The 26328-nt window shown below is 35.5% G+C and overlaps 1 protein-coding gene and 1 pseudogene across 1 annotated transcript; both read right to left on the bottom strand.

Moving 5' to 3' along the window:
* Positions 1-1320: 1320 nt before the first annotated feature.
* C15H8orf89 (chromosome 15 C8orf89 homolog) lies at positions 1321-22527 on the bottom strand. The gene is made up of 4 exons (XM_027953196.2): positions 22401-22527; positions 19756-19909; positions 16097-16152; positions 1321-1528 (listed from the first exon to the last, which is right to left on the bottom strand). The coding sequence occupies exons 1-4, from the start codon at positions 22525-22527 to the stop codon at positions 1380-1382; spliced, it is 486 nt and encodes a 161-aa protein (XP_027808997.1). The 3' UTR covers positions 1321-1379.
* LOC114101448 (U2 small nuclear ribonucleoprotein B'' pseudogene) lies at positions 7456-8201 on the bottom strand (annotated as a pseudogene).
* Positions 22528-26328: the final 3801 nt, after the last annotated feature.

The following is a 26328-nucleotide window of genomic DNA, read 5'->3' as shown; positions in this document are numbered from 1 at the left end:
TGTCAAAAGTTTACCTCTCATCCTTATCTCTAAATCTTAGGTTAATCTTACTTGGGGGTGATTTGTATCTTCTGTGTACTAAATACATACTGGTTTTTCTAAAAACCTCTTGAGGAAAAAAATATTAAATGTGATCTAAAGAAGTAGAGCCTGTGGGTTTTTTTTTAAGATTTAATGAAAAACATAAGTTATTTGATCCCAAGCCTGAAAAGGTGATTAACTATTGTCAGCACATTTCATTTATTAAAAAGAAATAAACATTCCATAAACATTCTACTCCTTTCTTGAACTGACTTGAGTGAACTCTTTCATGGCGCAGATGGAGGGGTGAGGGAGACACGGTTATCCATGTACATAATCCTGGTCTCCACTTACCAGTATAAATGCTCCAAGATGTGTCAATGTCAGAACTTGCAAACTCAACTCAATATTAAGAAATATTTTTGCCTGTGGAAGTGTTACCTTGCCCTAAATTTTAAGGATTAAACCATGACTTTATCAACTGAACTTAAGGTTTTAAAAATTATTATGCCATGAAGTTTTGTATAGGAGTTTTGAATCCTAGTAGGTTAGAATCTTAGTTCTTCCACTTTCTAGCTAGAGACATAGTTTAAACAAAGACACTCAATTTATTCCATTTATAAAACAGGAATAATATCATCTTATTTTTTAAGGTCTTTGTAAGGTTAATAAATAATACTAAATGTTAAGAGGACATGGTAGTTCAATAAATGAAATCCACCTGACAGTCAAAGAAGTGCTCGTTCAAGAAAGGTCACCAAATTTTTATTGAGAATACCTTTTAAAACAGGTAGTATTTGAATCATTCTCAATCAAAATTTATATGATTTTGAAAATTCACATGTTCTCATATGATCAAAATTCATATGATCCCAATCAAAATATAAACAAAACCATTTAAATTAGTTATCCTCCTAGGAACTAATCCATTGTAATAATGCAGACAAACACATACATATTAATAGTGTATTTGTGTAAATTAATATAAAACATGCGAGGACACGGACTCTCCTCCTCTTTCCGTCTTCTTTTGTCTTCCAGGAAGACTTTCTGCAGCAAAGTTCATTGCACAGACAGGTACTCAAATAATGTTGAGTCAATTAAGTCTAAAGGAAAAAAATCAATGTGCATAAAATTCAGGGAATATAATTTCTCTAATGCTTATATTCCCTTAATTTAAATGACTCTTTGTGATGTTAACAAAATACAAACCATTCCATGTATAACATAAAATATTTATTTCATATTTACATTTCCATTTTTATGTAAATCATTGCACATCATATCACATATAAAAAAAAAAAGCAACTATAAACCTTAAAAAGCAGTGAAGAAAGCATCACACCGTATGGTATTTATCAGCAGTCTCGTAACTCTCGCTTCTTGCCTTTTTTTGATTTTTTACTTGTTTCCTGACGAATGGTATTAAACTCCAAAAGAGCCATTTTGGAAAGTCTTTGTAAGTACTGAACTGGTGCTCCAGTAACGGGGTCACTGAAATTAGAATCTGTGGGGGAGAAAATCAGCTTTTCAAGTTAAATTAAGTTTGCACGCATAATCAGTTTACAAAAAATTGCGAGTAAATAGTGATTTCACAGTGACCATAAAACACTATTAGATCTTCATATAATATATACTTTGAGTTAGAAATGCCAATGCCTTACTTCCCACAATATCTGTGACTATGATGGTAAGTCACATAAAAAAATATTTAATTAAAAAATAATGCTTTTGCCTGGGCATGGTGGCACATGCCTGTAATCCCAGAGACTTGGGAGGCTAAGGAAGGAGGGTTGCAAATTTGAGGCCAGCTTCAGCAACTTATTGAAGACCTTGTCTCAAAAGAAAAAAATAAAAGGGGCTTGGGATGCAGCTCAGCAGTAGCATGCCTCTGGGTTCAATCCCTATATTTTTGCCAAATAATAATAATATTATATATATTTCTATTTAATTATCTAAAACTATTTCTAAGTCTGCTTCTTTTGGGAGGGCGCAGTTACCAGGGCTTGAACTCAGGAGCACTCGACCACTGAACCATATTCCAGCTCTATTTTGTATTTTATTTAGTGACAGGGTCTCACTGAGTAGCTTAGCGCCTTGCTTTTACTGAGGTTGGCTTTGAACTTGTGATCCTCCTGCCTCAACCTCACAAGCTGCTGGGATTACAGGTGTGCACTCCCAAGCCTGGATTGTATCATGCTTCTTAAAACACAGGATGGCTGTGGAATTTATTCCAAAGTAAAAGCACAATCTCTATAAAGAAATACCTGTTTCATATCTTACACATTCATCAAGTTATTTTCTCCAAATAAAATAGTTTCTCATAAATGCTAAATAAAGTAATATAGCAAAGTTATATAGTTAAATAAATCATTCATGTAGGTGAAAAAAATACTAATCAAGCATCTATTATGGAGTAGTAGTAATAATAATGGCACTTATTGAATTATCTATGTCAAGTTTACAACTATTTTATCAATACAACAACACAATAAAGTAGTAGTAAGTAGTATTATCCCAGATTCCAGATCTTTAAGAAGTGATTTAGGGAGGCCACCCAACTTGTCCAAGGGCACATAACTAGGGACTCCATCAGCAGGGTTTCATCACAGAGCCATTAAACTCAAAGTTCCCACGTAGTCACTATATATTGCCTTAAATACGTAAATATGTAGAAATACTTCTATTGAGAAACAGATTGGTCTTTGAAAATAATATACTGACCCATATTCATTTAGGTACTGGGAATTAAACCCAGAGGCACTTTATCACAAAGCTACATCCCCAACCCTTTTTACTTTTTATTTACTTTTTCTTCTTTCTTTCCACTTCCTTTCTTTTGTATCAAGATTGAACATAGGGGCACTTCATTACTGAATTATAGTCCCAGTCTCTTTTATCTTGTATTTGAGAACCTGCCTCAGCCTCCCAATTAATAAGATTACAGGCATGCACCACTGTGCCCAGCTTTATTTTTGAGACAGGATCTTGCTGAGTTGCTTAGGGTCTCTATTGTAATTCTCCTGCGTGAGCCTCCTGAGTCACTGGGATTATCGATGTGCCATGTTTCTTTAAAATACCATTATGTAACTTCACCTTGAATAGTTTCAAGTGTAAAAAGAGATTTTCAGTTCTCCAATGCAATTGTTATTGTTTGTTTGTTTTGCTTCAAATAAACAAATGGGAAGCTGAGAGTGAGAGAGAGATAAACCTTAAGAATACAATCAGGGTTGGGTGGGATGGGACACACCTGTAATCCCAGCAACTCTGGAGGCTGAGGAAGGAGGATTGCAAATTCCTGGCCAGCCTTGGCAATTTCACGAAAGTCTCAGCAACTTAGTGAGACACCCTCTCAAAATAAAATATAAGAACTCAAAAAACTTAACACCCCCCCAAAAAAACCAAATAACCCAATCAATAAATGGGCTAAGAAACTGAACAGACACTTTACAGAAGAAGAAATACTATTGATCAGCAAATATATGAAAAAAATGTTCAACATCTCTAGCAACTAGAAAAATGCAAATTAAAACCACACTGAGATTTCATCTCACTCCAGTCAGATGGCAATTATCAAGAATACAAGTAACAATAAATGTTGGCGAGGACATGGAGGAAAAGGCACACTTACACATTGCTGGTGGCACTACAAATTGGTGTAACCACTATAGAAAGCAGTATGGAGATACCTCAGAAAACTTGGAATGGAACCACCATTTGACCCAGCTATCCTACTCCTCAGTTTATACCCAAAGGACTTAAAATCAATATACTACAGTGACATAGCCACAACAGTGTTTATAGCAGCTCAATTTACAATAGCTAAACTATGGAACCAACCTAGATGCCCTTCAACAAATGAATGGATAAAGAAAATGTGGTTCATATACACAATAGAATATTACTCAGCCATAAAGAAGAATAAAATGATGGCATTTGCCTGTAAAGGGATGGAGCTGGAGGATATTATGCTAAGTGAAATAAACCAATCAAATCAAAGGCCAAATGTTTTCTTTGATATATAGATGCTAATTCACAATGGGAGCAGGTTTAGAGAAGAATAGAAGTACTTTGGATTAGACCAAGGGGAATGAAGGGAGGGGAGGGGGAATGGAAATGGTAAAGATAATAGAAAGAATCAGACATTACTATTCTATGTGCGTATATGATTACACAACCAATGTAATCCTATATTATGTATAATCAAAAAAATGAGAAGTTATACTCCATATATGTAGAATATATCAAAATATATTCCACTATTATTCATAACTAATTAGAACAAAATTTTAAAAGTTCATGTTCTTATAAAAGTAAAATAAAATATAAAAAGGGCTGAGATGTAGCTCAGTGATGAGTGCCCCTGGGTTCAATCCCTGGTAACACACACACACACACACACACACGCAGAAAAAAACAAACAAACAAAAAAACTCTCTCTCTCTCTCTCTCTCTCTCTCTCTCTCTCTCTCTCTATATATATATATATATATATATATATATATATACACACACACACACACACACACACACATATATGAATTGAAGGTTGAAATTTATAAGCCTAAGATACACGTTAGAAAAAGAATAAAATAAACCCAAAGAGCATAGAAGAAAAAAAATATAATATAGGAAAGATCAAACCCAAACAGCATAGAAGAAACAAATATAATATAGGAAAGAGGGAAAATCAGTGAAATAGAAACCAAAGTTAGAATTTAAAGTGACAAAAGTTTTCATTGAAAAGTCGAATGAAAAAAAAATGCTTCTGGCAAAAGTAATTAAGGGGAAAAAGGAAAGAAGGTGCAAATACCTAATATTAGGAAAAGAGGGACAGAAATACAGCTAGAGCAAAGACTAACTTTTGGGTCAATAAATTTAAAAACTGAGATAGAGGCAGAAGTTTCTTGAAAATATAACTTACCAAAACTGATTGAAAGAATAGAATGCATTGAGTCCTAAAATTAAAATTACTGAATAAATATTAAATGATTCCCACAAAGAAAACAAGTAACCCAAATAATTTTACAAATAAATCTATCAGAGTTTCAACATAGAGATCATTTCGAGTTTAGGTCAAATCCTTCAGAGAACAGAAAGAGAGAGAATACTCTCCAGTTCATTCCATGAAGCCATTATCATCTTGACATTGAATTCAGATAAGGACAGGACCAAAAGGAAAATGAGTGGCAGTCTCATTCTTAAAAAGGGTTTTTTTATTCCTTTTTAATGTTGAGTAATATTCCATTGTGTTTATAAACCACAGTTTCTTTATCCATTCATCTATTGAAGGGCATCTAGGTTGCTTTCATAGCTTATGAATTGTGAATTGAGCTGCTATAAACATTGATGTGGCTGCATTACTATAGTATGCTGATTTTAAGTCATTTGGGTATAGACAGAGGAGTGGGATAGCTGGGTCAAATGGTGGTTCCATTATGGCATTTGCAGGTAAATGGACGGAGTTGGAGAATATCATTCTAAGTAAAGTAAGCCAATCCCCCCAAACCAAAGGCCGAATGTTCTCTCTTATAAGTAGATGCTGACCCATAGTGCGGGTGAACATTGGGAAAATGGAGGAACTTTGATGGGGCAAAGGGAAGGGTGGAGTGGGGAGGGGAAATGGGGGTAGGAAAGATGGTGGAATGAGATGGACATCATTACCCTAGGTACATGTATGACTACACATATGGTGCGACATTGCATTGTGTATAACCAAGAAATGTAAAATTGTGCTGTAGTTGTTTTACAATGAATCAAAAGGCATTCTGCTGTCATATATACCTAATTAAAATAAATAAATAATTCTATTTTTTTTAACAAATCTTTTTCTTTCTTTTTTTTTTTTTTAGGTGTATTTGGACACAACACAATGCCTTTATTTTTATGTGGTGCTGAGGATGGAACCCGGGTCTCGCCGATGCTAGGTGAGCACTCTACCGCTGAGCCACAATCCCAGCCCAATAAATAAATTTTTAAAACAGGGATTTTATTAAAATTCCAAATGAATTATTAGGTAATTTAATATGGAAGTACATAAAAAGATAGCAATCATGCCTAAACTGGATGACCCTCAGAAGGCAAGAACCACTTAGCATCATATAATCTATACATGGTATTCTTCAAGTAAAAAAAATCATATCATCACTTAAATCTATCCAGGAAAAATATTTGATAAAATTTTAACTCTCATTTTTGGAAAAAAAATCTTAGAAAATTAAAGGGGACTTCTTTAACTTACTAAAGGATAACTACTCAAACCTGTAACTAAGCCAGGCTCAGTGGAGCACACCTGTAATCCCAGTGGCTGAGACAGGAGAATCTCAAGTTCAAAGCCAGACTCAGCAAAAGCAAGGTGAAGCAATGCAGTGAGACCCTGTCTCTAAATAAAATACAAAATAGGGATGGGGATGTGGCTCAGTGGTTGAATGCCTCTGAATTCAATCTTGGGTATTCAAAAGGAAAAAAAAAAAATTTAAAACCCTGTAACTAACATTATTCTTATGGAGGAGATATTAAGGGAAGTCCCTTTGAAAATCAGAAATGAATCAAAGATGCCTACTATTCCTTTCTATTTTGCATTATATTGGTGGTTCTTGCCAGGTTAGTAAGATAAGAAAACTAAGGCTTAGGATTCAGAAAGGAAGGAAACAAAACTGACATTATTGAGAAATGACTATGATAATCTGCATAGGTAATCCAAAATAATCTATATATTAATGACCAAAAAAAAAAAAAAAAGAATTTCAGCCTGGTGAATGGCGAAAAGATCAAACTACCAAAAAATAACTATATTTCTAAATAGTTGAAATAGAAATTTTAGTTCAAAAAGAATTGTGGCTAGATGTGGTGGTATACACCTATAATCCCAGCAATTTGGGAGGCTGAAGAAAGAGGATAACATGTTCAAGGCCAGGCTGAGAAATTTAGTAAAGCCTTAAGTCACTTAGTGAGACCCTATCTCAAAAAGGGCTGAGTGTGTGGTTCATTGGATAAGCACCCTGGGTAAAATTCCCAATGCTAAAAAAAAAAAAAAAAAAAAAAATAGAGTAGCAAACTAAATTCCCCTTTCTACTCCTTCTTTCATAATAGAATTTTAGTTGGGCAATTGGTCATTCAGGTATAGATTACATTTACTTTTTAGAGCTAAATATACAGAAACACTAAATAAATAAATTTCTGTTTTTTATAAGATCCCCAGTTTATACTAGTTTGTGATAACAACCCAAACAGACTAAGACGTTTGGATCATTTGTAGGTCTGCCTCTGTTGTCTGTTCCTTCTCTTGGTTGTTGTCCCTCTTCTCTCTGGTAACTTTTTTTTTTAATAAATAAAAGAAAACTTTAGTGTACAAAATTAAGGCCTTCATATTTCATAGTTCACTAAAGCTAGAGAAAGACTCTATGATTTTTATGTCCTTCATAAACATTTCACTTAACTTCTCCCCCCACCTCCAACCATTTTAAAATGACTTGACCAAATGTTTTCAAAACACATACTATAAATAACACCATATCCACTTAACATGACTATCCCAAATGTTATTTCTTGGCGTAGGTTATCTTCATGGCATGGAATGGTGTGATCGCAACACCTTATAAAAGCATCCTTTCCAAATTTGACAAAAGTAATGCCATGCCTCCCAAGTATCAATCATACTTCCCTAAAACAAGGGACCTGATTCAACGGCATGAATAACATCTTCTCATTAGTCGATAGTTTGGAGGGTAATCAGGGATGTGAGGACTTGGTATGGAATTTCTTTGGGGATTTGCTGGATTTGGTGTTCCCTGATCAGCCTTTTTGTTTGTAATTGTTGCAGTCTGTTCCACAGTTTTGGCTTATTTCTTTTCTTTGCCAGCAAAAGTGTCATGCATTTTAGACATATATCAGAAACTGTTTTCACATGCTGGTTTACATTGGTATACCATAAAATGAAAATCTTTGTAACTGTCTAGAAGTATTTGCAGATGAGCCCAGTTGCTTAAATATAACAATGCATATTTGTTATATGGGGAAAAAAAAGTTCTGTCATCTTATGGCCTTTAAAGCCACAACATCTACCATATGCCCAAACTGAGAAAAAGGGGCATATAGGAAGCTCTTCAATTCTTTTTATTAAAAAGATTTTTGTTATTCATATGGTTGATATAAATTGTGTGATTTGGTCTGATATCCATGTTTGGGTCAAATTCTCAAGTAACCTTAGGGCTATGTGGTCTCCCAAAAGAAGCCTGTCTGGTAAATATTAATTAAATATTAGACACTGTGTGCGGTTGCCTTCAAGGATATGGTTCATTTTATATTACTCTTGAGATAAATTGATTTTCTTCTAGGTAGAAGGAAATATGCTTGAGGAATTTTGGCTCACTTAACTTTGGTTATTCCTTCAGGATCTTGGCCTCTCAAGTTGTCTGCTGGTAAAGTTGTTCTGATACAAGCTATTCATTCCATCAGAGTTAAAAGTAGGAATTTTCAAGGTCATTTTTTAAAAAGAATAGCTATTGAAACAGATGGCAGTTGCCATAGTGATCTTTTTAAAACTTAGACCACATTGAAATCATTCTTTTAATAAAATCATTCAGTGGCTCCTCATTTCAATCAGAGTCACATACAAGGTCCTTTCTAAGGTCCTCCATGACTAGAGATCCTGTTGTTTCTCCTGTCTCATCTTCTACTCCTTAGCTAAGCTAGACTCCTAATGTTCTTCCAACAGGCCAGGCACCATCATGTCTTGGGGCATTTTCTGGACCTACCAGAATAACTTAACTCCCTTACCTCTTTCAAGTTTTTTTCTCAAACATTATCTTCTCAATTATACCTACCCTCATGACCCTATTTAAAGTTGTAAGTTAGGTTGGGAATGTGGCTCAATGGAAAAGGATTTGCCTGCCTGGCATTCCTGAAGCCCAGGGTTCGATCCCCAGCACCTCAAAAAAAAAAAAAATCAATAAATGTAATTCAGCACTTCAATAGTCTTAAAGAAAAGAATCACATTATTATGTCAATAGATGCAGAAAAAGCATTAACAAAATGTAGCATCCATTTATGATTAAAACACTCAAAAAAAAAACAGGAATAAAAGGATCATACCTGAACACTCAATTGTAAAAACGATATATGACAAACTCAAGGCCAATGTCATTCTAAATAGAGAAAAACTGAAAGCATTCCCTCTAAAACCAGGAATAAGACAAGGATGCCTACTTTTACCACTTCTATTTAACCTATTCCCCAAATCTCTAGCCAAAGTAATTAGGCAAAAGAATGAAATAAAAGGATATCAATAGGAAAAGAAGAGCTAAAACTAGCTCTGTTTGCCAATGACATGATCCTGTATTTAGAAGATCCAAAAAACTTTACCAGAAAACCTCTAGAACTCATAAATGGAATTCAGCAAAATAGCGGGATACAAAATTAACACTCATGAATCAGTTGCATTCCTATACTCCAATGACAAATCAGCTGAAGAGAAATTAGGAAAACTATCTCATTTGCAATAGCCTCAAAAAATAAAAATAAAAAAACCTGGCAATCAATTTCACAAAACAGGTGAAAGATCTCTGTAATAAAAATTACAGAACACTAAATAAAGAAATTGAGGAAGACATCAGAAGATGGAAAGACCCGCCCCCAAGTTCTTAGCTAGGTAGAATTAATATTGTCAAAATGGACATATTACCAAAAGCACTATACAGATTCAATGCAATTCCCATCAAAATTCTAATAATGTTCTTCATGGAAGTAGAAAAAGCACTCATAAAATTCATCTGAAAATACAAGAGGCCCATAATAACCGAAGCACTCCCTAGTAAAAAAAATGAAGCAAGAGGCATCACAATACCAGACTTAAAATTATACTATAGAGTTATAGTAACAAAATCAGCATGGTATTGGCACCAAAACAGGCAAGAAGACCAATAGAAGAGAGTAGAAGGTGCTGAAACAAATTTGGCTCATCCACAGATACTTTGAGACGTTACAAAGATTTTCATGTTATGGTTTGGCACAAAGGTGTTAATAATATACATTGGAGAAAAGATAGCCTCTCTCAACAAATAGTGCTGGGAAAACTGGAAATCCATATGCAGCAAAATGAAATTTAACCACTGTCTCTTACCTGCACAAAACACAGCTCTAAGTAAATCAAGGACCTAGATATTGACCAGAGACCCTGCACATATTAAAAGAAAGGTAGGCCCAACACTCCAACACATTGGCACAGGAACTGACTTCCTTAATAAAACCCCTAAAGTGCAAGAAGTAAAATCAGTAATCAATAAGTGGGATGGCATCAAACTAAAAAGCTTCTTCACAGCAAAGGAAACAATCAAGAAAGTGAAGAGAGCCTACAAAATGGGAGAAAATCTTTGCCACCTGCACCTGAGATACAGCATTAATTTTCAGGATATTTAAAGAACTCAAAAAACTTAACAACAAAAGAAAACTAAATAACCCAATCAATAAATGGGCTAAGGAAATGAACAGACACTTCATAGAAGAAGAAATATGTTGGTCAACAAATAAATAAAAAAATTCAACATCTCTAGCAATTAGAGAAATGTAAATTAAAACTACACTGAGATTCCATCTCACTCCAATCAGAAAGACAATGATCAAGAACACATGTGGTTGCAATGGATGCTCCTAGTATGAACCAGATTTATTTATATTTAAAACTATAAAATTAATTTGAAACAATTAGAAAAATCTGTGTATTGACTGGGCATATGGGATTAAGGAATTATCTGTGATTATTTCTACTGTGAAAATATTATTGTGGTTGCATTAGTTCTTCCCATTTTTAAAAAAAAAAGAACACACGTGGTGGGACTGCAAATCTGTGGAAAGTAGCATGGAGATTCCTCAAAAAACTTAGAATGGTGGGCTGAGGTTGTGGCTCAGTGGCAGAGTGCTTTCCTAGCAGGTGTGAGGTACAGGGTTCGATTCTCAGAACCACAAAAATATAAAAAAAAAAAAACCCAAAATAATATTTAAAAAAAACTTGGAATGGAACCACCATTTGACTAAGTTATCCCACTCCTTGGTATATATCCAAAGGACTTAAAATCAGCATACTATAGTGCACAGCTACATCGATTTTATAGCAGTTCAATTCACAATAGCTAAACTATGGAATCAACCTAGGTGCCCTTCAATAGATGATTGGATATATTTATATGAAACATTACTCAGTGTTATGGTTTGGATGTGAGGTGTCCCCCAAAAGCTCATGTATGACACAATGCAAAAAGGTTCAGATGAGAAATAATTGGGTTGTAAGAACCTTAACCCAATCAGTGAGTTAATTTCCTGATAGGGATTCACTGAGTGGCAACTGCAGGCTGGTAGGGTGTGGCTGGAGGAGGTGGGCATTACTAGTGTGGCTTTGGGGGAATATATTTTGTATCTGGCCAGCAGAATCTCTCTCTGCTTTCTTATCATAATGTGAGCTGCCTCACTCTGCCACATTATTCTGCCATGTTGTTCTGCTTCATCTTAAGCCCCAAGGAATGGAGCAGCCTTCTATGGACTGAGACCCCTGAAACCATTAGCCCTCAAGTCAACTTTTCCTCCTCTAAAGTTGTTCTGGTCGGATCTTTTAGTCACAGCAGCAAAAAAGTTGACTAAAACACTCAGCCATAAAGAAGAAAAACTTGATGACATTTGCCAGCAAGTGGATGGATCTGGAGACTATCATGCTAAGTGAAGTAAGCCAGTCTCAAAAAACCAAACTTGAATGTTTTCTCTGATAAGTGGAAGCTAATCCACAATGGGGGGAGAGGGAGGGGAAGAAAAGAAGTGCAGCAGATTAGACAATGGGAAATGGAAGGACGAGAGGGAGATAGGAACAGGAAAGACAAGGGAATGAAACTGACATCGTTTCCCCATGTACATATATGAAAACAACACAGTGAATCCCACCACTGTGTACATCCATAAGAATGGAAACTAGAATAAGATGCTTGTGTGAGTATATCAGAATGGATTCTGTTGTCATATATAACTAAAGAGAATAAATAAAAAAAGAAAATTAAAACTATTTTTTAAATAAAGAGGAATTTACACACACACACACACATACACACACACACACAAAACCAACAACAACAACAAAACATTAGTTAGTCCATCAACATTGATGTTTCCTCTTAATTCAGGTACTACTAGGGGAAGGTGCCAAACCTCAATAATTAGGATAATGTTCCTATGAAATTTATCAAATTCCAACAAATAAAGAGTCCTTATTTCTCATTCATCCATCAAATAAGAACTACATGGGGATAACACTTGATATTTTGAAGGGGAACAGTTAGAATATTTTTAATCAGGAAGAAGTCATTCTCCCAAGTTACTGAAAATTATTTTCACTTACTAATAATCTGAGAAATGTCCTCAAACTATAATTACATACTTTGGTATAGTCATCCTATTTTCTTTATGAAGTCCTAAGTATAAAACATTGGTAAAATTAAATAATACGAAGAATCCAAGTGCATTTCCAATTCTCTTTGAATATGAATTTATAAATGTCTCTCTAAAATAAAAAAAATATGAGGAGGAAAATATATATATCCCTCCTTTAACTATATCCCATAACTTTCCTTACTCTGCTCTATTTTTATTGTTTCTAGCATGCCTAATTTTTTTTTTTTTTTTTTTTTTTTGTGTGTGTGTGTGTGTGTGGTACTGGGGATTGAACTCAGGAACATTCTGCCTTTGAGCTATATCCCCAGCCCTTTTTAAATTTTGTTTCCAAACTTGCCATCCTCCTGTCTCAGTAGCTGGGATTACAGGTGTGCATCACTGTGCCAGGCTGTCCTTAATTTCTAATATGCTACATAATGGACTTGCTGATTGTATCAAGTGTTTGTGGGCTATATTTTCTTACTAGAATATACGCTCCACAAGGGCAGGAATCTTTGTTTTGTTCAGGGGTGTATCCTCAAGGCTTAGTAACTAGAACAATACCTGACATATGATCAATACTTAATTCATGTTTGGTGAAAAAAATTAACTGCCTTCTTATATGTCTCTGAAGAAAATAATTTTCAGCAAGTATATTTGTTGCAGAACCTTACATAGGTACTGCAGGGGTACAAAGTTAAGTAAGACAGAGCACCTGTGGTTCTGTTCCTGCTGCTACACCATACTAATGCAGGCTGGATAATTGATAGAACAGAAGTTTATTTCTCACTGTTCCAGAGGTTGGGAAGTCCAAGATCAAATGCTGGCAGAATGGGTCACTTGAAGGCCTACTCTTTGCTTCCAGGATGGAGCTTTATTGCTATGTCCTCACATGGCAGAGTGGGGAAGGCCAAAAGTGGATGAATGCTGAGTTCTCAAAAGGGGGAAGAACTAGGAGGGCACTAGGGTGCCCCCTTCAACCTCTTTTAATAAGCGCACTAATCTACTCATGAGAGCAAGATCCCCGTGACAATCATTCCCCCAAGTGCCAGCTCCTCCTGTCATCACGTTAGGTATTAGGTTATAACATATGGATTTTGAAAAGGCCCGTATATTCACACCTATTCTCAAAGAGCCATAAAGTTGAAAGAGCCATAAAGTTGGTCTTTTGGAAAATAGGCAAACAAATGTTTGTTTGGGCCAAGATGCAAAACACACGTCTTTTGTTCCGATTAACATTCTTATTTTTCTTTTATGCCTTCTGTTGATAACAGAAGTTTTTATGGCTTATGGAAATCCAGAGTAAGGAAATAGCCAAGGAAAATTTTATGAGCATGTTACCTTATGAACTTCCATAGATGTACTCACAAAGCTACTGTCAATTCTGTTACAAACCTCATCAACAGAGGCCTTACAATTTCAGTTTTTATTGTTGTTTTAAGTGATGAATGCACTAGAAGATGACAACCATGGTTATGTTAAAAATAAAGCTGGGTGTGGTGGCACATGCCTATAATGCCAGCTACTCAGGAATCTGAGAAAGGACAAACATATCAAACATATCAAAAACAGAGAGGTGAGAATGCCTAATTTTTTAATATTTATTTTTCAGTTGTAGCTGAACACAATACCTTTATTTTATTCAAAGCCAACCTCTGCAATTTAATGAGACCCTCTCCCGGTGTTAAAATGTCCTTGGGTTCAATTCCCATTACCACAAAAATAAATAAATAGAAAGGGTTTGAAAGTCTGGGAAGGAAATATTTAGTGCATTTGGATAAAGGATAGATCATTTGATAGCCTGAAAGACAAAAAGTAAATAACATATAATGCTGTGGGTGTCATGCTTAGACCAGTGTTTCTCAACTAAAGGGGATTTTGCTGCACTTTTTTTTTTTTAATGTTTTTCAATATCTAGAGACTTTTTTTGTTGTTTTATTTTTCACAGCTGTGGGTGCCGGGGCGTACAGTGGGTAGAGGCTGTGGATGCTTCTAAACATTCTACAATGCACAAGACATGGCTCACAATAAAGAACTATCTAGTTCAAAATGTTAATACTATCACTGTTTAAAATCCCTGGCTTAAGCCTGGCGTGATGGCACATGCCTATAATCCCAGTGGCTTGGGAGGCTGAGGTAGGAAGATCAGAAGTTCAAAGCCAGCCTTAGCAAAAGTGAGGCACTAAGCAATTCAGTGAGACCCTGTCTCTAAATTAAAAATAAATAAATAAATAAATAAATAAATAAATAAATAAATAAATAAAAAGGGCTGGGGATGTGGCTCAGTGGTGGAACGCCCCTTAGTTCAAAATCCAGTAACCCCTCCCCCCAAAAAAATTTAAAAATGAAATCCCTGGCTTAGACAATAATCAACAAAAGACCCCCACATTTTTTTAATGGAAAACTTTTAACTGTATGGCTCATGAATCTTTAACATTAACTTTGGACAAAATTATCTCAGGGAATAGCTAGAACTTAGATGCTAGTCATATGCATTATGTCATGTGTCAGGTATGGTTCCTTTGGTATAATTTCCTCATAAATCAGTCACATATAAAAGGAAGGAATGAAACATAAGTATACTTCTAGGAAGTTCTTTACAATCTTGAACACATCATGACAAATCTGAGAGAACAGATTTTCCAGTGTCTATTTTTGAAAAATAAAATTCTGATCAAACAAATCAAAAACAGGGAGGTGAGAATGCCTAATTTTTTTAATATTTATTTTTTAATTGTAGCTGGACACAATACCTTTATTTTATTTATCTTTATATGGTGCTAAGGATCGAATCCAGGGCCTCACAAGTGCTAGGCGAATGCTCAACTGCTGAGCCACAACCCCAGCCTCAGAATGCCTAATTTTTAAGCTTCAGAGGATGAGCTGTCCCTCTGAATATGGCAAAAATATATCACAATGCTGTAAACCCTCTTAGTCACTGTGCACTTCAGAATAAATTGATTCCAGACTCCTGCAGTGGTACATACCTATAATCCCAGCTACTTGGGAGACTACGCATGAGGATTACAAATTCAATTACAAATTCTCAGAAGTTCAAGCTTGTCTCAAAATAAAAAGGGCTGAGGATGTAGCTAAGTGATCCACAGTTCAATCCCCAGTACCAAACCAAAAAAACCCAAAACTAAAAAGAGTAGTTTTTTGTAACCCAAACTGTTGGTGTAGTGAGATGTCTTTGGTAAACAAGATTCACAAAAAAAAATAAATAAATAAAATTAGAAGATAAGGTTGGAATGGAAAGTTAGGGGAAGTTGGTAAAGGGTTCAATGAAAGACTAAGAAAGTCATACTTAAGTCTATAGGTAATGAGAAGCTATTGTTTTTTGAAGAAGGCAGTAATGTGATTAAAGATCAAGGTGTTAGGGCTTTAAGTCAAAGGATTTCAAAGGTCAGAAACTCAAAACAGGATCAGTTTACAGGCTACTACATGGTCCAAGTGAGGGCCTATCCTAGGGTCCTGAGATTATAAATGTATGTGCATACTGGACTCAAGATCCTCTAAGTTTATGAAATAAATAAACAACGTTAAAAAGAGCATTAATAAAACAAAGACAAATCAATTAAAAATAATAATAAAAAAGGAAGTAAAAAAGATAAGTATGTGACACTCTAACAAAACATTTGGTGGGAAAAAAGATGAGCCAGTTTACCTTTTGATTTCTCCTGAAGTGGTACCATGACACATGTACCCTTTGTCTTCTTTATCCTAAAAGAGTATATATTATCATAAAGTCACATGTATATAAACTTTAAAGGATACAATAACACACTTTCAGTAAAACTCACTTGTTTTGGTTTTTTGGTTTTCCTGTTGTGGGGAGGTGGGCAGTGTTGAGGCGGACCCAGGGCCAAAGAATGTGCTGAACCACTAAGCTACACCTCCAACCCCAGAACTCCCTTGTTAAATGATATCACAGGGAACTTAAATAAATGTTAAAAAAGGAGACCCCTTCCATTATAACTAATCCAATCAGAAGCAGATATGAACCAACCCAATGTGTTGGGTTTCCTAGCAAATTTTACCAGTGGATGGGTGCCATGTCTAACTTTGCCTACAATCTTTACTATAACACTTTGTCGTTATGACACAAGAAATACTAAGAGGAGGAGAATCAAGAGTAACATGATATCTGGATGTGTCAGATGCCAACTATTCCTTGTTTGTGTACTTCTTACCTATCAGCCACTGCAGTCTGAATTCTGTCATATTTAACTTTTGTTCCTGCTGTAATCGGCCTAGATAATAAGTGATTGTTAGGGGAAATACATCATGATTGAATCTGCTATGGATGAGATACTGGGTCATGAGAATTCTCAACTTCTTATAGCTATATGAAACTTTAAAAGTCAGGAGCGAAACAAATTAGAATTTTAAAAAAGCCAGCAGTGACTTTTAAATACTCTTCACCTCTAGGATGACCATTTTCAGTTATATTTCCAGAGTGTGCTGTGAGAGTCACCAAAAATTTCTAATCATCATTAAAGAAATTTGAAAAAAAACATTCAATTCTTATCAAAGATTTAATTTCAAATATTCACATATGGAGAATAAAAGAGAGTAAGGAGTTGTACACAAAACAAACTAAGAAGAGTACTTTCCTGCTTTGCCAAAATTGTTCTTTCACAGGACGCTGTGCGATGTGCAGAGGAGAATAAAATACTTGTAGGCAACTTGACATGTTCTCACTAGAATAGCTAAAATGAACACACGCATGTCAGAAGTAGGAGTAAGAATTAACATTTATGCTTGGCAAGCACTTTGTGTACATTCTGTCACTTAGTCACCACAATTCCACTTTACATAGGAAGGAAGCTTGTCATAACATGAATAAAATGTGTTCAGATCATCCTTCGTTGGCTTAAATTAATTCACACTCAAGTCAACATAAAATGTTTAGAAATGGGGCTTGGGGGTAAAGCTCCATGATAGAGTGCTTATCTAGCATGTCCAAGGACTGGAGTTCCCTCCCCAATACCACAAAACACACACACATAAAAAAAAAAATTAAGAATACTTTTGGTGCTGGGGAGGGAACCCAGGGCCTCGCACATGGTGAAGCATGTGCTCTCCTCTTGAGCTACACCTTTAACCCCAGAACCCACTTGTTAATTGACATCACATGGAAATTAAATAAAGAGACAGAATGGGCTAGTTCAGGGGTGCTTTCCAGGCTTACCACTCCTTTAAGATGACTGTGTGTTGTGTTATGAAGGAACATAACAAGACTGGTCTGTACTGGAACAAAATCTGTTGCCACTGGCAGAGCATTGTGTCCACAGATGGAAATGATAGAAGTTAAAGGTCAGGGACTGGGTTCTTGGTAATGAGGTAAAATGACTGTCCTTGATAGGTTTTATGCTCGCGTGTCAAAAGGTGCCTCATGCGGCTGGGGATGGAGCTCAGTTGGTAGAGTGCTTGCCACACATGTACAAGGCCCTGGGTTCAATCCCCAGCACGGCAAAAAAAAAAAAAAAAAAATTATCAAAAGGTGCCTCATCTCTAAGCATCCCACCCTCCCTCTTGTAAATACACCAAACTACCCTGCTGCTAACAATTCACTATTTCTCTTCCATCATTGCTAAGGCTGTCTTCTTTTCTTTTAACCTTATTTCAGAAAGAGTAGTTTTGTTTTTTATATTTTTACGGCTTGAAAATCTATCTTCATATAATATTTAAAATGATGAGAAATGTTGTATGTATGATTATTGTTCCTTGTGGTATTATTTTAAAAACCAAGCCGGGCATGGTGGCAAATGACTGTAATCTCAGAGACTGGGGAGGCTGAGGCAGGAGGATTGCAAGTTCACCTTCAGCAATTTAGTGAGACCCTAAGCAACTTAGTGAAGACCTATTTCAAAATTAAAAAAAAAAAAAGTTAAAAGATCTGGGTATGTAGCTTAGTGGTAAAGAGTCCCTGGATTCAATCCCAGCACCAAACAAAATGGATAAACCATGGACATATCAATGGAATATAATGTAGCCAATAATGTTGTTTGAAGATTATTCAGTAATATGAAAAAACACATAATGCATTAAGTTTTAAAAAGGCAAAATAAAGAATTTATTTTTTAAATAAATTTTAAAAGGCAAAATAAAGAATTGCAAGTACACTAAAATCAAAACTAAAATAAATCCATGAAACTAAAGAAGATAGAAGAAAATGCCTAACAGTAAAAAATGGACATTTTAGAATGGGTAGATAATCAAATAATTATTTTCCTTTTTTCTCCAAAGCTCTTACTTAATTTTAGATAAATATTATCACAACTTTTCACTTTTAACATGCTCTAGTTTTCTATTTGTATTAGCACAATTTATTTCAAGAGTCCCTAACAACAATATTAGAGTTGGAAAACTCAAGAAATATATTCTAAAACACCAGTGCTATGTATAACTGGATTACTTTAAAGTTCATTGTTTCTGGAAGATACTATGAAAATATAAATCCTCCCATTTAAAAAGTTGCAATTTATAATACCATAAATACTTTTTTTTTTGGTGTGTGTGTGTGTGTGTGTGTGTGTGTGTGTGTGTTACTAGGGATTCACCTCAGTTTGCTTTACCACCGAGTTCCATTCCCAGCCCTTTTTATTTTTTATCTTAAGACAGGGTCTCACAAACTTGCTGAGGCTGGCCTCGAACTTGAACTACTACTGACTCACCCTCCGAAATTGCTGGGGTTACAGTCATGTGCCACACTAGACCTCATTCTAGAATTGAATTACAGGTTCTATGTTCAAGATACAGAAGACTGTTAATACTATTGAGTTAGGTTGTTTTTTTGTTTTGTTTTGTTTGTTTGTTTTGTTTTGGTACTGGGGATTAAACTCGGGCACTCGACCACTGAGCCACATCCCCAGCCCTATTTTGTATTTTATTTAGAGACAGGGTCTCACTGAGTTGCTTAGTGCTTTGCCATTGCTGAGTCTGGCTTTGAACTTGTGATCCTCCTGCCTCAGCCTCCTGAGCTACTGGGATTAGAGGCGTGTACCACTGCACTCAGAGTTAGCTTTTTTTATTGCTAAGTATTTCAATGTTCTCATGGGCATGATCTAGGGTAGGGTACTCAAGATTTTTCAAAGGAAGTCCCTAATCCTTTCTGGCAATGTTACACTTGAAAACATAGTAAAGTGTCTTTTGTCAATCTGAATAAAATGGTTTAGATTTTAAAGCATAAATCCTTTATGATAAAAAAAAAATCAGTAGGCAAGAAAGAGATTCACTAAGTCAGAAAAAAAAATCTCTATATCGAACAGTATTACTGTGAATAACTATTGCTCAAAAGAAAGTTACCTATCAAAGATCTACCTGATTGTAGGCATCTGGGCATCCGTGTGTAGCAGTTGTTTATGAATCTCCAGTGGAGTTGAACTTACACTCTTTTGGCATGTTGGCAATACTGGTAAATATGGCATCTTGACACATTCTTTGAACTCTTCCAGACCAAATGCTGAGGGGTATTCTGATGTAAAATATTATCATAATCATCTTGGTTAAAGTATATTACTTTTACTACAAACTCTAATTCATAATAAAATATATCTAATCAGCCATTAAGTAAGTTAAGCAACTGTAATTTATCTAGTATCTTTACCAAGAAAATATCTTTCAATTCCTGTCTATGGAGTATACAGAATAGTAGGATAAGGCTGGGGTTGTGGCTCAGTGGTAGAGAGCTTGCCTAGCATGTGTGAGACATTGGGTTCAAGTCTCAGCACAGGATATAAATAAATGAATAAAATAAAGGTCCATCAACAATTAAATATATATATACACATGAATTAGAGTATAGAATTCATATATGTAAAAATTAGAGTAAGAGCTGGGCATGGTGGAGCATGCCCGTAATCCCAGAGATTTGGGAGGCTGAAACGCAATAATTGAAAGTTTGCAGACAGTCTGGGCAATTTAGTGAGACCCTGTCTCAAAATAAAAGGGTCTGGGGAATATAGCTTAGTGGTATAGCACTTGCCTAGCATGTAGGAGACCGGGGGTTCAACTTCTAGTACCACTCACTGTCCACATTTTTTATTATTTTATTTAATTAGAACTGCCAGAATATTAGCATCACATTTAAATAAGTCACTTTCAAGAGTCTGGTATTACCTACAGCTTTGAATCTTTTCATTTTCCTGATTTTGTACAAACAATTAACAGGTAGAAGTACATGATCATTTGAGTTAGCAATGAGAGATAAAAGAATTAATTCTCTTAGGCATTGATTTTAATTTTCTCTGCAAAAAATTTCATAACAAATCTATAAATATAAACAGCAGCACCAAGTATCCAGATTGCTGCTTCTGCTGACCTCACATATCAATGGACAAAGAGATTGTCAAATTATTTTTAAAAATTCAAAACAAAGGCATTAAATGGAAAAGGTAGATGAAAAAGTTTAAAGTTGGGTGGTCTTTAAGCTTTTGTAAATGTGTCTACTAAGCAAGTCAAGCAGCAACATAGTATTTAAGACACAAGTTATTCCATTGAATGTTCAAAATGCCATTTTGCAACCTTTGATTTTTCCTCTTTTGGAAAAAATACTTTGACTAAAAATCTGTAATACAGATTCACTTTTCAACAGTAGATTGAGGGGTAGGAGAGTGGTCAAGCAAGTATTTTCTGAGTATTTTTAATGGGAATCTGGTGAGAAACTTGTAAAAATATTTGTATGTATAGCAACACACTCAAAGCTAGAAGGGATGAAAGGATTGAGTAGTCTGAATTTCGCTATTTTCAAGAATTTTATGTCCATCAATAAAGCTGAAGGCAGAGTTCAGAATAAATAAAAAACAGTTGTAACTTAAAAGTAAGGGGGGGGGAAGCTATTCATATATATGTCAATCATTCTCAAACTAGTCTTTATTGAGCAACTGTAGAATATAAGATAGTCTCTATTTAATAAACTCAAAATAAAGTTTTGGTTGAATTTACTGACACATAAAGTCATTGTTAAAAGTTTGGTGTCCTGCTGGGCATAGTGTTATCCCAGCAACTTGGGAGGCTTAGGTAGGAGGATTTGCAAGTTTAAGACTAGCCTGGGCAACTTAGTATGGCCCAAAGCAACTTAGCGAAAACTTGTTTAAAAATAAGAAATAAAAAGGACTGGGGATGTGGCTCAGTGGTTAAGTGTCCCAGGGTTTGATCCCTGGTACAAAGCAAAAAACCAAAAACAAAACAAAACAAAAATTGAGTGTTCTAAAATATAAAAAGAAATTTTGAGATATTTAAAAGGATACACTATTTATGAAAATTAGTGTGATCCAACAGAGAGAGTAATGTACTAAATATAAAGAGAAGTAATTCTTCATTGTTTTTTCTCTTTGGAGGTACTGGGATTGAACTAAGGGCCTCATACATGTTAGGCAAGTGCTCTACCATTGAAATGTCTGTCATTCCCAGACATTTTATTATTTGTTTTATATGGTCTTGCTAAGTTGCCCAGACTGGCCTCGAACTTGCAATCCTCCTACCTAAGCCTCCCAAGTTGCTGGGATAACAGGAATGTACCACCACACCCCAGCTAAGAGAATTCTCTAAAATTGATCCGTCGGGGAAGGGATGGGGCATGGGGTAATTAATGATGGTGGAATGGGATGATCATTATTATCCAAAGTAAAGGTATAAAGACAGGAATTTTGTGAATATACTATATATACAACCAGAGATATGAAAAATTGTGCTGTATGTATGTAATAAGAATTGTAATGCATTCTGTTGTCATATACAAATTTTTTTAAAAGCAAAAAATAAAAAATAAAATTGATCTGTCACAGAATTACATTAATTCATTTTAATTTGCTTCCATTTTCTTTTCCAAGAACAACATATTAATACTCATGATATAAATGTCATAGAAATTATAAAGTGTTTTTGACTGCTTCAAAAACAGGTAAATTCAAGGCACTATTTCTATTTTTTTTCCTTTGGTATAATAACAATAAAAATAAATTTACCTTTCCTCATCTTCTGGGTTTCTAAAATTGCTTTCTTCCAACTACTCTCAAAAAGAAAATAAGTGTTCAGGGAACTTCTGGTGACGTTAGAATTCTCAAATTTGATTTCAGGATATAACACTGACATTTTTTCTTCTTCTTTCAACAAATCTGATGAAAATGAGATGCTGCTCCAGGTACAAGGCGTGAAGGACAAAGAAAACAAGGTACAGTTTGTAAATATCTTATTTGTTTTTCGTCATATTAACATAGGCATTCTAGCCTATGTTAAATACATATTCTGGGATTTTTTAAAATGATGCCTTTAAGATAAAAGCAAAATGTGTAGTCAGAATTAATTTTTAAATATTTTAGTAAATTCTTTCCAGTTCCAGGTGACAGACATTTGGCAATATATTAAAAAAAAAAAAAAAGAAGTAAAGTCCAACAAGTCAAAACAGTAGAAAGCTTAGGATTCTCTCAAAAATACAGCCATTACAAAATGCATCTGTGCCTGAAAAAAGAAGTCAAAAATCTATGTCCCACAGAAAATAAACTTGTCCTCAAGATAGTCATAATTTTACATTAAACACAGACTAACCAATCATATATCCTACTTATTTAATTTATTAAATACATATTCATTTCAGTCTCCTGTCTTAGGTGTCTATTATGTGCAAGGCATGACTAAACCCCCCAAAGAGAACAGTCATGAGCAAGACTCACTGAAGAATGACAACAGCCACTATAGCCACAATTTATTGAATGTCCATAATTCCAGGTTCCTTGCAGAACATTTTCTTTCCAATCTCCTCAAGCAAAGAATCAGAGATGGCCAGATTCAGCTCTGCTCCTTCACTTGTACAAAATAACTTACTGGAGGTTGATTCTATGTCAGTAATTGCCCAAGCTTTTGGATAAGCATACTAATCAAATAGTCCCTTCCCTTGAGAGGGACTTGAGAAACTTAGAATCCAGTAAAGGAAACACAAAGAAACAGATAATACAGTTTAGTCAATGCTATAATGAGAGGGCAGGTGGGGGAACAAACAAACAAAACCAGAGTGCTTGGGAGCACACTGGAGGGAATCCTAGTAGGGGGGAAGCATGTAAAATCACCCCTAGGTGAGAGACAGCAGGCTCAAGAATGTAGTTTAATATGGCTGGAGCATGCACGTGTATACTGCACATAGCAGGAGGGAGAAAAAAGAACAAGGACAAGAATGTAAAGGTGAGGGCATGGGGAAAGGAGGAGAGGGAGTCCGAAAGGGTGCCTCAGAGCTGGGGAAGTGGCAAGGGGGTGACCTTCTCCAAGGAAGGCTATTCCTAAGAAGTCAGCTGTGTCCAATCCTGGTGAGGCTACTTATTAAAACAGGAGAAAATGAACTAAGAATATAGGAGGAAAGTCTTTGGGTTTGGAGACAAGGTCTTAGGTCTGCTTGAAATGTAGTGCAAAGATGGTGACCACACCGTCATGAGCTACAGGGCAGGAGTGAAGCATGTTAGGTAACAGTCAGAGACAGCAAGAGGAAAGGAGAATCCAACTCTGTTCCAAGGGCCACTTGGGCTTCTCCAATCTGACCTACCAAGTGCTCTGGCGCTGGCCCAGGTTCCTTCCCTGCAGCAAGTCTCAGAGGCTTATTGTCTAATGAGGCCACCCCCCTCTCTACTCTTGGGGTTGATCCTCTTCTAAGCAACAAAGAAAGAAGAGTGGTTCATGCTTTCTTTGATGTTCTTAAAGACAAGCTCTTAAACTCTTTTGATTTCGTGGGATTTGTTGCTAAAGACTTGAAAAAACAAACAGGGGCTCCAAACGTCACGAAAATGGTGACAAAACTAAAGTGCAATATGGAATAAATTATGATTTCCACACCCTGAAAGGACTCATGCTCCAGACACCATCCCAGGAACTTCTTTCTCTTTTTTATTTGTAGAGGTGGAGATGACCTGACAATGTTCTTTAAGCTTCAAGGCAGCCTCTTAGAAGCCCCATTTCCAGGACAGAAGAGGCTGGGACTAACAGTAAGTACCTGCTACCCTCCGGTGGACACTTGAGTTTCTGAACATCTCAGACCGGAGTTACCCAAAGATAGTCTTATTGAGGCATTTGATCCTATAAGTCAGGAGAAAGCTTCTTTAAAACTAGATTCTTCTAGAAAGTTCATATAATAAACACATGAGACTGGGGGAGGTGGCGCATGCCTGCAACCCCAGCGACTTGGGAGGCTGAGGCAGGAGGATCACAACAATTTAGTAAGGCCCTAAGCAACTTAGTGAGACTCTATCTCCAAATAAAAAATAAAAAGGGCCAGGGATGAGGCTCAGTGGTTAAGTGCCCCTTGGTTCAATCCCCAATACCAAAATAAATAAATAGGATTCATTTTACCATTATCTCTTTTTTTATGTTTGTTTGAAATTTTCCATTATAAAAAAAAATTTAAACCTACATTTTCAAATATGTACAGCTTCAGGCATGTGCTGAAATAATTAAATTCCAAATTTTATTATTATTATTTTGTGTGCGTGTGTATGGTACTCAGGACTAAACCCAGGGGTCCTCTACAACTGAGCTATATCCCCAGTCCTCTCTGCTTTTTTTTTCTTCTGATTTTGAGATAGGGTCTCAATAAGTTGCTGAGGCTGGTCTCAAACTTGAGATCCTCCTGCCTTAGCTTTCCAAGTATCTGAGATTGCAGCAGTGTGCCACTGTGCCTGGCAAGATTTTCTTTTCATAACCTAGTTTAGAACTAGAAGGAAAAGTTCAACAGATGTTTGTTTGCTTACTTATTATTAATCCATCCTTCCATTCATTCATTTAATAACAATTTGCCAATCATGTCAGGCACTAAGGATGTGATAGGGAACCAAACCAGATAAGGTCCTGGCTTTGAAGTCTAAGTAAGCAAATACGTAAAGTTTATTTCAGATAAAGTACAATGAAAGTAAATTCAATTCTCATTTTTAGTGATAGTTATGTTTTACAGAGTTACTGCAAACTGAATTAGTGAATACTAAATCATTGTTCCTAGGAGAAACACTGGGGTAGGATCCTACCAGCCTCTACTCATTTTCAGCAACAGATCAATACATAACCTTGTTTTGTGTGTTTCTGTTTAAAGATCCCTAGCTTACTGTATTATTGATTCATTAGTATTGAGCTCTTGGCCAACAGTATCATTGCCCAGCCCTGAAGAAGCTTATCTCATACATGTATTTTCTACACAAGGCACAAGACGGCTTTCTTATACTTAAAAGCATGAGATAGCACTTCAGCATTACACTTAGTACTCATTTTATGTAACAAAATCAACAATGAAAAGCACAAAAATGTGAAAAACACGACACCAACCAGACGATGAAAAGGACACTTGCTTACAGTATGAGAACAAAATCAAGAAAGAAAGGTATCACTTTATTGATCTCTACTGGGGATATGTGACAAAAGTTTTCACAGTTCTGCAACATTTTTTACCCCACTCATTTGAAATTGAGTCATATTTATACATTTAGATCTAGTGTGTTCATTTGAACTGCTGTCTATATCAAATAAATCGTATGAATATGTAATTGTCCATTTTCCTACAGGTGGTCACATGAATTGTTCACTATTTTCCAATATTACAAACAATGTGACAGTTAACAGTCTTGTATGTGCATGCTTCTCCAGGGAAACATAGCTTAATTGGATTCCCTGGGCCTTAATGTATGCAGATTTTGAACTTTACATACTGTTACTAGTTTATTCTCCATGTACTAGTCTCAATTTGCCCTGAATAAGTGGCTAATCAATTTATATTCCATAAAATTTGTTTGTCCACATTCTTATAATGAGTACACCATTTTAAATCTTATACTTGCAATGAATATGCTATTTTAACTTATGCTAATCTTTGCATGTAAAATAGTATCTCATTGTTATTTTAATTTTTATTTCCCTGAAAACAGTGTT

This window comes from Marmota flaviventris, chromosome 15 (assembly GCF_047511675.1).
Source record: "Marmota flaviventris isolate mMarFla1 chromosome 15, mMarFla1.hap1, whole genome shotgun sequence".
Classification (NCBI taxonomy): Eukaryota; Metazoa; Chordata; class Mammalia; order Rodentia; family Sciuridae; genus Marmota; species Marmota flaviventris.
This window is presented reverse-complemented; position numbering and strand designations above follow the sequence as displayed.